This window comes from Mixophyes fleayi, chromosome 3 (assembly GCF_038048845.1).
Source record: "Mixophyes fleayi isolate aMixFle1 chromosome 3, aMixFle1.hap1, whole genome shotgun sequence".
Classification (NCBI taxonomy): Eukaryota; Metazoa; Chordata; class Amphibia; order Anura; family Limnodynastidae; genus Mixophyes; species Mixophyes fleayi.
The window spans coordinates 120107861-120122689 of NC_134404.1; the positions used below are offsets into that span (position 1 = coordinate 120107861).

General features: G+C 41.5%; 1 protein-coding gene across 4 annotated transcripts in view; it reads right to left on the bottom strand.

The window, feature by feature from the left end:
* OPA1 (OPA1 mitochondrial dynamin like GTPase) overlaps positions 1 to 14829 on the bottom strand; it is a 73932-nt gene that overhangs the window by 25309 nt on the left and 33794 nt on the right. For all 4 annotated transcript variants that reach the window (XM_075202268.1, XM_075202265.1, XM_075202267.1 and 1 more), the window contains 7 exons: positions 13519 to 13593; positions 13347 to 13418; positions 13166 to 13265; positions 9310 to 9440; positions 9057 to 9129; positions 8768 to 8840; positions 1088 to 1203 (listed from right to left, as the gene is read on the bottom strand). In XM_075202268.1, coding sequence (XP_075058369.1) covers positions 1088 to 1203; positions 8768 to 8840; positions 9057 to 9129; positions 9310 to 9440; positions 13166 to 13265; positions 13347 to 13418; positions 13519 to 13593 — 640 coding nt within the window. The remainder of the gene's footprint in view (positions 1 to 1087; positions 1204 to 8767; positions 8841 to 9056; positions 9130 to 9309; positions 9441 to 13165; positions 13266 to 13346; positions 13419 to 13518; positions 13594 to 14829) is intronic.

A 14829-nucleotide genomic window follows, 5' to 3' on the forward strand; every position in this document is an offset into this window, starting at 1 on the left:
GTGCAGAAGACCTAACTCAGAGAGGAAAAGTTTAATCTATATCGTCTGCATTACCCACCTTGCTGTAGGAAAAAAAAGCTTAATTGTAGTTTACTTTATGCGAGTATTGTTTAAATACAGACACAAGCCAAGTATAGCTTTCTACAGAAAACTCCTTCTCCTTCATGGAATAGGAGAGAAATCTGCTTTTGCAATAGTTTTTGAAATATTAAACCTTCTCTTTTCCAGATGATCACATGACACACAAGAATAAGCTCTGATCAAAATAAAAAAAAGATTAAAAATAAAAGGGATGGTACTGTGCCACACTAGTAAAACATTTCAAAGATTTCAAAGCAATATTAATAACCAGCAATACTCATTTTCAATATGATTTATTTATTACAGCAACAATAATGCATTATTAATAATAAAATGTAACTGTCTATTGTACTTTTGCACAAAGCAAAATTAACAGCTCTGCAGCTCAAGGGTGGGTTACAATAGTGAAAATCATAAAATCAAATACCATGTATATAAAACTTTCCTTTATTATAATAGAAAACAAGATAAAATGTTCTGATCATTGTTCAATTGTAACAAAAAACATGTTGTGTTTGTATATTATGGTGTACATAGATGTGTGTGTGCATACATATGTATGTCCTTGAGAAAAGTCTTCCAGAAGACAGAAAAGTCAGAATAAAAATACTTTTATTTCCCAATCTTTTATTGGGGCGTGCCATTCATTCTAATTTATATATTGAGGTTTCTATCCTGAGGAATTCATCGAGCACACCACAAGAGGACTTTGAAGACAGATACACATCTATACACACTATAGTATACAAACATAACATGGTCAATGTTACAACTAAAGACTTAGCCCCAATTAAACAACCGCAAAAATTGTTTCATCTAAATTTTTAATCATTATAATAAAGGAAAGTTTTAGTATTATACTTGCAGCCATAATATTAGATGAAGACATTTTCTTTTACTTTAGCCAGTTAAACTTATAAAGTGGGCCTGATATCACATATTAATTTTAGATGCTAAAAAGGAGTATTGAAATGGGTCATGCCTGACATATCTATATGAATGTTACCTTTGAAAGCATCAGCTTGCTGTTCAACAGACGCACGTACCATTTTCCAAAAACAATCAGAAACGGCAAGACTTAAATTTTTGGTGGTCACTTGATGAGTCTTGAGCATTCCTTTTCTAGAAAATAAACCAAACCAGTGGAAAAATTATTAAAAGAACAGCCACATAACGAAAACAGGAATGTTACACTTGTGTTAAATCCTTTTCTCAGAGGCAATTGGGGTGCATTTGGCTCCAAAAGTTCAAGCTTCCCCTTCCCCCCCACCCATAGCCTGCTGGGACATTCAGCAATTTATTTTTTAACAAAGCCCAAGAACAAAACCAGGAAAAAAAAACAAAAGAAAAAAAACAAGAAAAAGGAGAGAACAAGATTCTCCAACAACTAATAACAGGAAAACAATCTTAACAAAGAGAACAGGAAAGAGGATTTTTATACTTACGATAAATCAGTTTCTCTAATTCCATCTGAGGGACAATGCTACCATGGGTTGCATGAGGTGGAGTTGGCACTTAACTAGTTGACTTGATAATTGTATCATGCCGACATGTCCCTCCCCTCTGCAACCCTTGTAGCCTCTCAGTTTAATCATAAAGCCCCAAGAAAAGGGAGGCCAAACAACCAAAGACCAAACAGCAGAAGAGCAGAAGGGAGGGAACGCAGTGTCCCCCAGATGGAATCAGAGAAACAAATTTATCGTAAGTATAAAAATCCTCTTTTGTTTTCTTTCATCCTATCTGGGGGACACTGCTACCATGGGGACATTCTAAAGCAGCCCCACCAAGGGATGCACCGCTCTGACAGCCCAGCACGTAGAGCACTACGGCCAAAAGTGGCGTCCGCAGACGCAAAGACATTGAATTGGTAGAATTTTGTGAAAGTATGGACCGAGGACCAGTTGGTCGCTCTGCACAACTGGTCCACCGAAACCCCATTTTGAGCAGCCCAAGACATCTCTCCCCCTCCCCCTTGCACGAAAGAGCCTCCAAGTCTGACACAATGCGAGCGGATGCCGTAGCTAGCAGAAACGTAACCTTTTAGATTGAGAATCTTAGGTCTAAGGAATGCAAGGGTTCGAAGGAGGTCCTTCAAGTATATCGAGGACCAGGTTAAGATCCCAGGGTGCTGTGAGTGGAACATAAGGTGGATGTATATGCAGGACTCCACTCCAAAATGTCCTTATGTCCGGCATGTCTGCTACGCAAAGATAAAAAAAATACTGAGAAGGGCTGAAAAGTGCACATTTAACGAGCCCACACTAAGGCCTGCATCCAGGCCATCCTGGAGGAAGGCAAGAAAACAGGGGACGGAAGGCATATGACAGGATCGTCTCTCTCACAACATGTAATGTAGGTGCGCTAGATATGGTGGCAGATACGAGCCAAAACCGTTTTTTGTTGCATTGCGACAGAAGATAAAACTGGAACTGCCGTGCATGAAACTGAGCAAACTGGACCGGCTTGAAAGTCGATACCATATTGCCCAAAACGCTCATGGCGAAATGTACCGAAGGCTACCTTGCCGACAACCAAGATTTTACCCTGTTCTACAAGGCTAGAATCCTGTCTTGGTTGGTAAGAACACAAGTCTTGTCGGATGTGAAATAAAAATGCTCAAAAAGATCATTTGCTGGGATGGGAGCAACTTGGACTTTTTGAAGTAGAGAATCCAACCATGAGACTGTAGAGCCTGGATTACTACTTGAATATGCGACTGAAGCACCTTTGGAGACTCTGCCATTAAAAGAAGATCGTCCAGATAAGGGATAATTATAATCTTCTTGGACTTTAGCAGAGCAGCCACAACCGCCATGATCTTGGTGAAGATATGTGGGGCCGTGGCCAGACCAAAGGGAAGAGCCTGAAATTGTTAGTGCTCTGACCGAACCGCAAACCTCAAAAAAGGGACTGATGACCCCTCTAGATAGGTACATGAAGATAGGAATCTTTGATGTCTAGAACCACCATGAATTTTCCTTGTTCCATGCAGTGAATGACCGAGCCCAAAGACTCGATCTTGAACCTGGCCACTGTGACGTGGGTGTTGAAAGATTTCAGAATCAGAATTGGTCTAAATTAGCCATTTGGTTTTAGCACAAGAAAAAGGTTGTATCCTAGATCCACCACACCCCGAGCCCAGACATCAGAGGTAGACTGCAACCACTGATCCCTGAACAAGAAAAGACGAGATCCCACCACTGGCGAACAAAATGACCGTCATTCGGACTGCTTGTCTGCAGGTTTCGCTGCTGGACGTCGAGCCGACCAAGCCTGGTGCCCACGCAGCAAACCACCCCTGGGGGCGGATGACTGGCCTATGGAAGATTGGCCTGAGGAATTTAAATCCCGAAGCCTTCCTGAGGACTGGAATCTGGATAATCTTTGTTTGGGAATATTAACAGGGAGAAAAGTGCTCTTTCAACCTGTAGCTTGATTGATAATGGAGTCAAGCTGAGGTCCAATCAAAACACCCCCAGAAAAAGGTATGGCATCATGAGTCTTTTCAGACTCCACATCAGCCTTCCAGGACTTAAGGCAGAGAGTATGACGAGACGAAACACGTGTACCAATCAGTCCAGCGTCTATAGCTGCCTCTCAAATAATCTGTCGCTCTCTGAATTTGCTCCACTAATGTAAGCAGTTCAGAGGACGGCCAACCTGGCAACAAACCTTGAAATAGCTGTTTTGACCATCGTTCTGTAGCTTTGTTAACCCACGTAGATGCCAAAGCAGGCCTCATAGAGGCACCTGCTGCCACGAAAATGAACTTAAAGACGGCCTTAACTTCACTGTCTATACCATCCTTAAGAGTGGCTGTGTTAGGAAGAGGAATAGTAGGAGGAATAGTAGTTACCTTGGCTAACCTTGTAACTGCAGCATCCACACATGGAAGCGTCTACCATCTAGCAAAAACTTCAGGCGGAAAAGCATAACACGACTGCAGTCGCCGAGATACTTGGAACTTGCTATCTGGGTAAGTCCAAGGCTCCGACAAAAATCATCCAATAGGGAAGAAGCCAGGAAAAATAAAGAATTTATTTTTTCGGCGTGCAAAAAGAGAAGCCTGTGCAACATGAGGAATCTCTTACTTAGGAAAGTGAAGTACCTGACACACAGCTTGTATTAATTCCTCCACACTCTGGCGATCAGAATGAATCTCCTCCACCACCGAAGGAGCATCCATGTTAGAATCCACCGCTAAATTATCTTCTTTCTGGGAACTACAGTCAAAACCTAACGTATTTTCCTGACGTTGTGGCACCATCCTCCTACGCTTACGTGAGGAAGACAGTGCCGCAAAATGTAACATCCTCTCTAAAGAGGAAGAAACCAAAACCAAACCCTGTACAGAGGATGCAAGTCCCTGTACCCAAGCAGGTTGTACAGACTCTGCCAGGGAGAAACAGTCAAACCTTGACTTAGCGAAGTATAACCCATGTCATGCCCTACAGTGCAAGCAGAATCAGAAGATGGAGCAGACACAGCCTGTGACCGCACCAACTGAGCAAAAATTAGCCACCATATTGGAGTAAAGACCAAGTCCAGGCATGTGTTGCCGTATGTAAAGCAGCAGCTGCTGTATTACACGGTATGCTCTTTGAAATCCGGCAGGCTGCGCACAGAGCCTGCGCGCCTTACTGACCTGATGGTAACTTAACCTGACAGACAGCACAGGTGAAACTCAACATTGATGTAACCCCAGCTTTACCACGCATGGTTTTTCTCCTATCCGACATGTTAACAGATGGGACAAAACACACAAAACAGTGTAATAAACAGTGTAACAAAACAAAATATAAATAACAAGCAGCACACAAAACTGTGAGCCTGCAATACAGCCAATAAAGCCCCACAGAGTAAAAACACAAACTTTTAAAAATAACAGCCCCCAAACCTTTTACCTTATCTGGCCAGAAAAGAGGAGAAGCTGTCTATTCTGGTATCTGCACACAAAGTAGTGAGAGACCACCACGGAGGAAGTGTAATAAAGGAAACACCACTCCACCAGGGCCCAGCACTGAATTGGCAAGCGTCCAGCAGGATAACCTTCTCAACAAATCCAGTGCCTAGCAGGGCTCACTATCTTAGTGACCCTGGCCTAACCCAGTCTCCTGAGCTAAAAATAGATTCTTTTTTTCTAATTAAAATGACTGCCTCTAGTAAGAAGCAGCCTGCTTAGGGACCGCTGTGATTTTCTACCTCCCCTCTCCCAGCACTGTGCTGGGAGAGGGTTTCACTTACCTGCTGCCATTCCTCCTCACACAGTGTGTGCAGTTTAATTGCTGTCAGCACAGGATGACAGACACAGCCTGCGGCGACCGTGCCCGGCTCCTAGGAGGGTTTTTAAACGTTGGGAGAGGGGGGCTGGCAAAGGAGGCACCTCCACGGCACCTTCGATCCCCCCTTCCGGACAGCGCACAGCCGCCCATGCTGTGCGCTGCAAACAGCAACTTACTTCTCCTATGCAATCAGGCTAGTAAGCCAATAAGCCACAGATTAAAATATATAAACTTGTAGGTCAAAGGGGGGAAACCGCTGCACTGGTCCGCCGATGCGGACTCCTCACAATAGAGCCGACAGCCGGCAAGTGCAGGGGTAGCGGTAAATGACAGCCGCATCTTAGCTTCTCGAGCTGCAGCTGTCAGGCAAGGAAAAAAAATAAATAAACAAAGCTAATCCGAACTTTATATTACAGAAGTGGGCAGCTAAGCAGCCCAGACACAGCACATAAACTAAACTGAGGCTGGACAGGAAGTGGGGTGTAAAGGGGGAGGAGCTAGGGCTTAGTAAACAGAAGTTTTAAAGTGCCAGTTCGCCCTGTCCTACTCTTTACCCCAATGTCCCCCAAAGGAAGACAGAGAAAACCCACATTTTCCTCCTTGTTTTTACGCCCCCTAGTGTAGGGCTACTCACTAGTGCACCTTGAAAAAGACCAAGATGGTCGAAACATGTTGGAGCATGCAAGCTGATCTTTTTATTGTATAGAATTTGTTCCTCCTCCATTGAATGGATATTTGTTTGGCCTTTCTACTTCGGATATCCCGGGTTATGTGGAAATATTACCAACTGCCTGAATAATCTTTTCATCTGGTAGGAGTACAATAATATCTTTTTCTGGATTTTTCTGTTTGTTTTTATCCATTGTAAGTGTATCGTTTGTCTGAATAAAATATAATTTCATCTAAAGCAATATCACACTAGATGCACTTTATTTTTTCTTCTATGATATGATAGTGATCCCTATATGATGTGGGGAAGATGATATTAAAGGAAAAGATAAAAGAAAAACGAAACAAGAAATACATCTTGATGTGCCCATATTTCTAGTGAGTATCCCTACACTAGGGGGTGTTAAACAAGGAGGAAAATGTGGGTTTTCTTACCCATCAAGAACTTTATGTGGGACTTTGCTACTTAAGTGTATCATTACAAATAATATTGTACTATTGTGTTTTTTTCTCTTATTTATATGTTTCTTGGGAGATATATCATAGAGAACCAAGAATCTGAAGATTATCATCACCAAAATTAAGTATTTTTTTTGTCTCTTTAATGACTCTGTAAAGAAATTATAACAATGCCCATAGGATTCCAGTATTATTGTGTATTTGAAAAGGGTGTATATTCTCATTGGAATCTATTAGGCAGCAGTTAAAAGTGAAGCGCTGTGGGATTTTATTATATACTTTTTCATGACTTTCTAAGGTCTGTTCAGTCTCCATAACATGACACTGCAGAGCAAATAAAAAAACAAAAACCATTTTGATCAGCAGATTGTCCCTGAAGGGAATGACAGTCACCCCCTGGATCTCAGAAGGTAAGCCATCACCACCATGATCTTTGTGAACTCTCTATATGCTGTTGAAAGACCAGAAAGTAGAGCCCAAAATTGAAATAATGGGACTGAAAGGCATGTCTAAGAAGACACTGGTATTCCTCCCAGATTAGAACATGCAAACGTGTGTCCTTGATGTAAATGGACACCATGAACTCATCCTGTTCCATGCTGTTGATGACACAGACAGACCCTAAAAACTTCTCTTGCACCTGTACACCCAGAGTATTATGGCCACCAGTGCGGCATAAACTCATAGAACAGGAAGAAGAGGTCTTCACCTTTAGCAGCCACCTTTCCCGTAGAGACTGGTTGTGCTCACAGGTACTCAGATGCCCCCAGGTCTTATGCTCAGAGTAGTATGAGTTTATGCTTACACAGTGGCACACAGGTATAGGAGGTTGCACACGGAGTAACGACAGGCCAGATGTCAGTGGACTGGGTAGGGCACCAGAGGCTATGTCAGGTATAGGCAGAAAGGTCAAGGTCACAGGCACAGGTTCAGAATCCAGGGACAGGTGTAAGATCAGGGTCAGAAGCACAGGTTTAGAGTCCAGGGACAGGCAAGGGTCATACACAGGTAATCAATCTCAAGTTAAACACCAAACACAGGAACAAAGTAGCAGGCAGCAGTACTGAAACCGGACGCTCTAACCGGCAGTGAGGCTCAGTCCTCACTGCCTCAAATAGTACAGCTGGCCAATCGGGACACAGTCCAGAATGTGTCCTCAGCTGCAGTATAAATATATGCAGAGCCTGCAGCCAATGGAATAGGCAGAGTGCCAGCGGTAACTTAATTCCTTAATCAGCCTTGATTGGCTGATCAAACCCAGCCTTGAACAGCTGACACTCTCTTCCCCTGTGCGCACGCGCCCGGCTGTTTGACAGCTGGCCGGGCTCGGCGCCAGGAGCTCCCCAGCGTCCCGGTTGTTGCCCAGGCAACCGGGACAAAGATTCAGGAAGTGAAGTCCCGGTCGTCATAGCAACAGCCGGGACGCCCGGAAGAGGACTCAGTCGCGGCGGTGCCCGCGGCCACTAACACAGAGAAGGTGGTTTAGAGATTTCTATGCCTTTCATGCCAACTGTTCGAAGGCTTGGGATTTGGATGCATAGCTGCCCTAGCCTGTTTTCTTCTTTGCTGATTTCCATGTGGATCAGAGGTTTGTCCGAGATTCTCTGAGGAACAAAATCTAGCGAAAACCTAGGTTCTCTAGGTCTTAGGACATTATAGCGTAGAAAGGAACGCTTTCCCCTTTTGTCCAGGGAAATAATCTTATCTAGTTTATTACTGATTAACAGATCCCCAGAGTAAGGCGAGGACTCCAGAGTGCTTTTGGACTATGTAACCACCTCCAAGGCACTAAACCAGAGAGCATGGAGGACAGAGGATGAAATCCTAGCCTTAATAAGCAATGCATAAAATGGCGGCATCCACCGGAGAGCTCACACATATTGCTCTGCCACAGTTAACTTCTGCTCCAGGGAGGTTTCTGTCCTGAGCTCATCTTAGGACACCTGTGTTACGGTTTGTACGTTTACAGGTGTACTGCTCCAGTCAAACTCCCCACCTGCCACTGTCATCCAATTTGTCAGACCACCTCTCCACTGCTTACTGGCCCAAGCCCAAACTAGGATGGATCTAAGGAGGGACTCTGCTGCTGTGTAAACGGGTTTAACGATGGCTTCATTTTTTACTATCCTTGAACTTTAAATGTGCCGAAGCTCTAGTGCAGCATCAAAGCATCAGTTTTTCAATGTCCCCACATAGATGAAAGATAAGTTAGTGTATTCTGACATAACTTTATTAAACTAAAAGCGATTTTCCACATAATTTGGAACAAAACTCACTTTAAAAGACTTGAGCCTTGAAAGAATTCCTCTTCATAGTCTTTAATGGAATCTATGCTTTCATTGCTGTTACCTTTTAAAATAAAGGAAGATAAACTAATTGTGCATTCAATATAATATGTTCATCTTTATTTTACACAACTCAGTAAAGTAACAAGAGACAAGCTACAGTTTCCCAAACAAGAATTACCTGTACATATTGAAATAATGAAGGTGGTTTAGTGAAACAAAAATTATTTAGTTAGGACATAATTATTTCTAAAGATAAGAACAGTTGTACTCATATTACCTTTCCCAGTTACAACAGCAAAATACCCAAGAGCTTTCATTGGAAACAGTTTGCCTTCAATTATTTGTTGAATCTACAGAGATCAGAAATAGCAGAATATAATGTACTGCTATGAAATGATTTCTTTACAAATTAAGCGAACAGAACAAAAAAAAGTAGTACATTTTAGCACAATAAGTAGTACATTGTTGTATATAGTAAATTTTTTCAATAATGATACTGTAGCACAATCCATATACAAGAGTCCACTTACTCGACTAGGGCTAGCAACATTTTTCTCAGCAAGGTCGACTTTTGTCAAGACAAAAATAGTGCGCCTGCCTTGTGGATCCATTTGACTTACAAGGTCAGTGACAATACTCCTCTCTGCGTCAACAGATCCATCTTAAAAAAAAAAAAAAAGTTTAAATAATTCAAATCTTTGTTAGAAATATCACGATTTATAGAAATGGAATTCATATTGGGGGTCAGTGCCCTTTATTTTTTTACTGTTGATTCTAAGACTGATCATTCACCCCATCACAATAAAGCCCTCTTCAACAATAATATACAATACATTTTTGCTATTTTTATATATTGAATTGTCTATGTATTGTTTTGACTTTTTGATTATGATTTTATGTACTTTTATGTCTGATAACTCAGTGGAAAACACCCACTGGGAGGCACCATTATGGCTCCCCTGTGAGATATTTTAAAAGGTTAGAAGTCCTATATAAACTCCCTTGCTCAGACCTTAACAATTAATTCCTCAAGAAGCGGTCTTTATACTGAGAAACCGGCTGAGCTTGTTTCTCCCTGCAGATACTGAAATAATCCAGTAGTTCTAATCACATTATCTAGTGATAGTATTGTGAGTCAAGAAATAAACAAAATATCACAGGAATATCAAGGAAAAGATGTTAGGGCTAAAATGTTCATCTGCTAGTGCACCACAAAGTGTGCATCATGTAGGGAACAGACATTTTTTTTTAAGGGTGGATATAATGTAGAGATGGTCACTGACCCCCAATGTTTTGGTTTTATTTTTGGTTTTGGATCTGGATTACCGTTGTGTTTTGGTTTTGCAAAACCACCATTGCGTGTTTTGGTTTTGTTTTGCCATTTTTTAAAACAATACATTTTCTTGGTCTAAAATAACCTAATTTAGTGCTCAACAAGTTTCTTGGATAAGTGAGGTAATTCTAAAGCTAATAAACTATCCAAAAATGTAATCCCTGGTAGGCCGTCCTTAATGCGAACACTTGCCTGTAAATTATACAGACAAACCTGGTTGTCTACCTCCTCCATCTTTGATTATTGGCAATGTAGCCATCGTCTTTCGGTGTATATTACACCCTCCACTTGTAGGAAAAAAAGCAGCCTGCACAGACTGTGGAATTAGAAAGTAAAAATAAATGGACCACGGTAGTTTGGTATCTGTCTGCATCAGACCCCCTCTCCACTAGGAGTAAAATAGAAAACTATTCAGCCGTTATATAATCTAGAATATAAATAGAAATTGAGAAAGGCAATTTGGCATCTGTCTGCATCATAACCAACATCATCATTAGTGTCCTTGTCGCCTACACAAATCTCCCCCTTATCCCCTTCTAATTCCAAAGTGGCATCCTCAATTGGTGCATCACCGGCTACACTCGGGCTGTTCAGGCACACATCCAGTGGGGGATCCAGGGGGGGGGGGGCAATCGGGGCAATCGCCCCCCCCCCCCCCCTTGCAGGGACTTGATGCCGGCCGCTGCACAGTATGTGCAGGTCCGTTCAGCAGTGACAGTGTGCTGCCCGGCTGCTCTGATTGTGTTTTAAACACAATCAGAGCAGCCGGACAGCACACTGTCATTGCTGAGCGGACCTGCACATAGTGTGCAGCCGCCGATAGCCTTAGGTGTCGGAAAGGGTGCGGGGCCTAAATTGCCCCCCCTAAATCGCCCCGGGTATAGCAATTTTCTAGATCCACCCCTGCACACATCAGCAGAACTGCTGAAAGGGCCCTTCTTTATCGGTACACTAACAGAATGGTCACGATTAGACATCCCACTGTTGGATGGACTCTCCACAGGGATTGGTGTCATTTCTGATTCAGAGCATACATTATCCTCTAATGCCTTACTGTTATCTTGCAGCTCGGCTTTGACGCGTAACAGTAGTTGTGCACTACTTGTAGGCTCGGTAACATTTTTGGATCTGCCACTAATAGAGAATGGCAAAGGCCTCATTCTCTCTTTGCCACTGCGTGTGTAGAATGGCATGTTGGGAATTTTTTTTATTTTTTTTTTATTTTTTATCGGCAGCTAACTTTTCCTCAGTTACACTTCGTTTTCACTTCAACACGGTAAAAAAAGATTTCGGTGTGTGTTTTTTTGGCCGATTTCAAAAGACGGTGTAGTTTGACATCGCCTTTCCCAGATGACGTACTGGGAACACTACCATCGGGACTGGTGACAGAACCTGGTTGCTCATTTTGCTCATATGTGGACTGCTTTGAATCCATTCTTAGCCCAAAGCACTTGTAGTGCTACAAATTGTTTTTGACACTGCTACAATATAGTACTTTTTTCACAGCCAGATAAATTTCTGCAAAAGAATGGGGGACACCCCAATAGCACTTGGAGTGCCAGAAACTGAACAAAAAACCCTCCTCTTACTGCTGTAACAATCTGGTATTAAGCATTCAATGCTGTTGAATACAATCAATCACTGTCCCTGCGCTGATATAGCCAGTGTGACCTAACCCTGCTCTCTCCCTGTCAAATGGCGATGGATTGCTGTGGAGGCTGGTATTTATGCTTTTTAAATCTCGCGATATCAGAGCTCAGAAAAACGAATACGTCACGATGAATGTTTTGCCTCGATTTCGAAACCGAATGGGCGGGAGAGTACCGAGCCTGCTGGGCAAAGTACTCGGATACCCTAAATTCGGTAGGATTCGGATCTCGGGGAACCGAGCCCGCCCATCTCTAATAAAATGTAACTATGCAGCCACTATTGAATGATTTGTATTGTGGAAAAGATTTGGAACAATTATTACATCTGACACAAATTATTGGATGGCTGACATTCGAAAGGAATTATCAGGAGGTGGGATTAAAAGTAGCTGGATGGAGATTGTCTGTAGAGCATAAAGTGATGCAAGTAGTAATGGAAGGTTATAACGAATTGTGCAGTTTAATTAAAATACTAAATGAATCTTGAATCAGTACTTTATGGGACTTGGGAGTCTTTGGCTGAGAAATTGAAATTGCTGGCATTTGAGTGGTTAAATCTTTGGACAAAGTTTCAACACTGATTCATGGAGATATATGATCATTACAGAGACTAATTAGCAGTACTAATAGACTGTCCGTTGACTATATAATTAGCAAACCAGACTACAACCATAGCTGAGACAGGCATAGGGAGAAAACAGTATTGAATCAGGTGCACACTCATTATTTCCACATCCTTCCACTCACATCTATTGGAAATTATAAATATTTATTGCACTTATTTTCTGAGCCACCAAGTACATGTTGTGACTGCAGTCTGGCAGAATGACAAAAGAAGTAGGTGATAACATTGGAGAATGGATGATGGAAATCAGAGAGTCAATAGGAAGAAATAAGTGATAGGGAAGCGAAAGGCCTAGTGCAGGGAGAGACAAAGAAAGTGGATGGGCTCTGTTAACATATTTTCCAAAATAGTTCAATTGATATGTCAGTATATATTTTTTTTACATTACAGAGCACAGTATGTATGAGGAACAATTTGACGGGTGCACACAGACTATTCCTGCAATCACAATTTGAATGTTCTAATTTTTTTGGTTACAGGCTGGTTCTAACTGAACCACCTTAAAAATTGATTACCACTGGCAAAAATCAAAATAATATAATAGGTGCTCTCACCCCAGTAAAATGTGCCAAAAACAGCAGCTAATAACATACAAACATAATACATATAAGTACACGTTTGTTGTATCGCATACAATATATACTTCAAACAAACAAAACCAATAAAGGAAAATATGAAGCTACATTACAACACAAACATTGTTTGGAGATAACACACCTTACAATATCCCTACTTGCAGTTTACATTTTTCTTACACATCTAGCACTGAAAAAAATTACCTTGTATACAGAGTATGATAGCATTTGGGTTCTGCATATAAGCTTTACTGATGCTGAAGATAGTTTCCTTTGTATCTGGTGCCATGCCAGACGTCACAGTCTATGAAAAAATTAAATGAAGTTCACAACCATTTGCTAAATATGTACAGTGTGCTCTGTGTACTATAATAGCGCTACTTACACTGATTACTCCTGGTAGGTCAACAAGCACCATTCTCTGGATTCCTGGGCCTTTTACACTTAGCGATATAGTCTGCAAAACACACAATACCAGCAGAGGTACTTATACAGTTTAGAAGGAATTATTTTCATAACCATCATACAACTTCCATATATTATTGTAATTACAGTACCTCTGGGCTAACAGTTTGTCCATTCTTGACGCTCTTTCTCATTCGTACCTCTATTTCATCCCTCAAAGCAGCCAGCTGTCAGTAAACACAATCCAAATAGTTACAAAAATAAAAGCAAAACAAAAATGTTAAAAACATAGGGTGACATGATGCAGTAAATATTAACGGTGATCAGCAATTAATGTAGATAAAATGGAAATGTATACAGTGGCTATAAAAAGTATTCAAACCCCTTGGACTTTTTCACATTTTTCTGTGTTAAAAAAAATGTAAACATGATGGATTTATTTGAAATGTATTCCCACTAATCAACACAAAGTAATGTGCCCAAAAAAAAATTTATCAAACCATTTGTACAAGTTAATTAAAACAAAACCTGAAAAAAGTGATTGCATTAGTATTTACCCCCTTGCTAGATTCACACTAAAAATCCTCTGAAGTAACCAACAGTCACATAGTTTATTGGCGTCCACCTGTGTGCAGTTATGATATGGCAAATGATTACAGCATAAATACACCTGTCTATTTGACCTACCGCAGGGAGTTAGTGCATTTCCAAGCAAAGACTACAAAATGAAGACAAAAGAACATTCCAAGCAGATCCGTGACAAATACCGTTAAGGAAAATGGTACATGAATATTTACAAAGCACTGAATATACCCCGAAGCACAGTTAAGTCCATCATACAAAAATGGAGAAGATACGGGACAACTGTGAATCTTCCAAAAGCATCAGAAGATGATCGGCAAGGCATTTAGAACCAGGTTTAGGAGTACTGTACACATGATAACAGCACAGGAGTTGTTGTTGTTTCAGCAATCCTGCTATTCACCAATCTGTCTCATGTGTGCAGGACACCAATGCTCCTGCACCATCCAAGGAGGAGTTTCAAGGGTATGCCCCTGGACACTGAAGCTACAATAGACTATCTTATATTGCATCCACGCATCTGATGTTCCTGGCAACCACCGTCTTGAACTACCAAACAATTCGTTCAGCTGACCTCAAATTATGAACAACTAAATTAAGAAGAGACTCCGATTTTGACTTCAGACCTCCAGGAGGTTCCAAAACATTCGATCCTCCCTGTCCATAAAAACTGATGTGACTGGGGCAGGAGAATGGGAAATGCTGCAGGAGTAACTGACCCCTCCTCATCATAAGCAGTCAAGGGTACACTTGAACTGTGGATGAGACTTGAAAAGCGGTGAGCGAACATGTTGGACGAGTATGTGATGGAGGGGGTGAAATATTTCTTTACATATACATTCTTTTGCCAAGTGCCCTAACTCCAAAGGGGCTCTACTTAT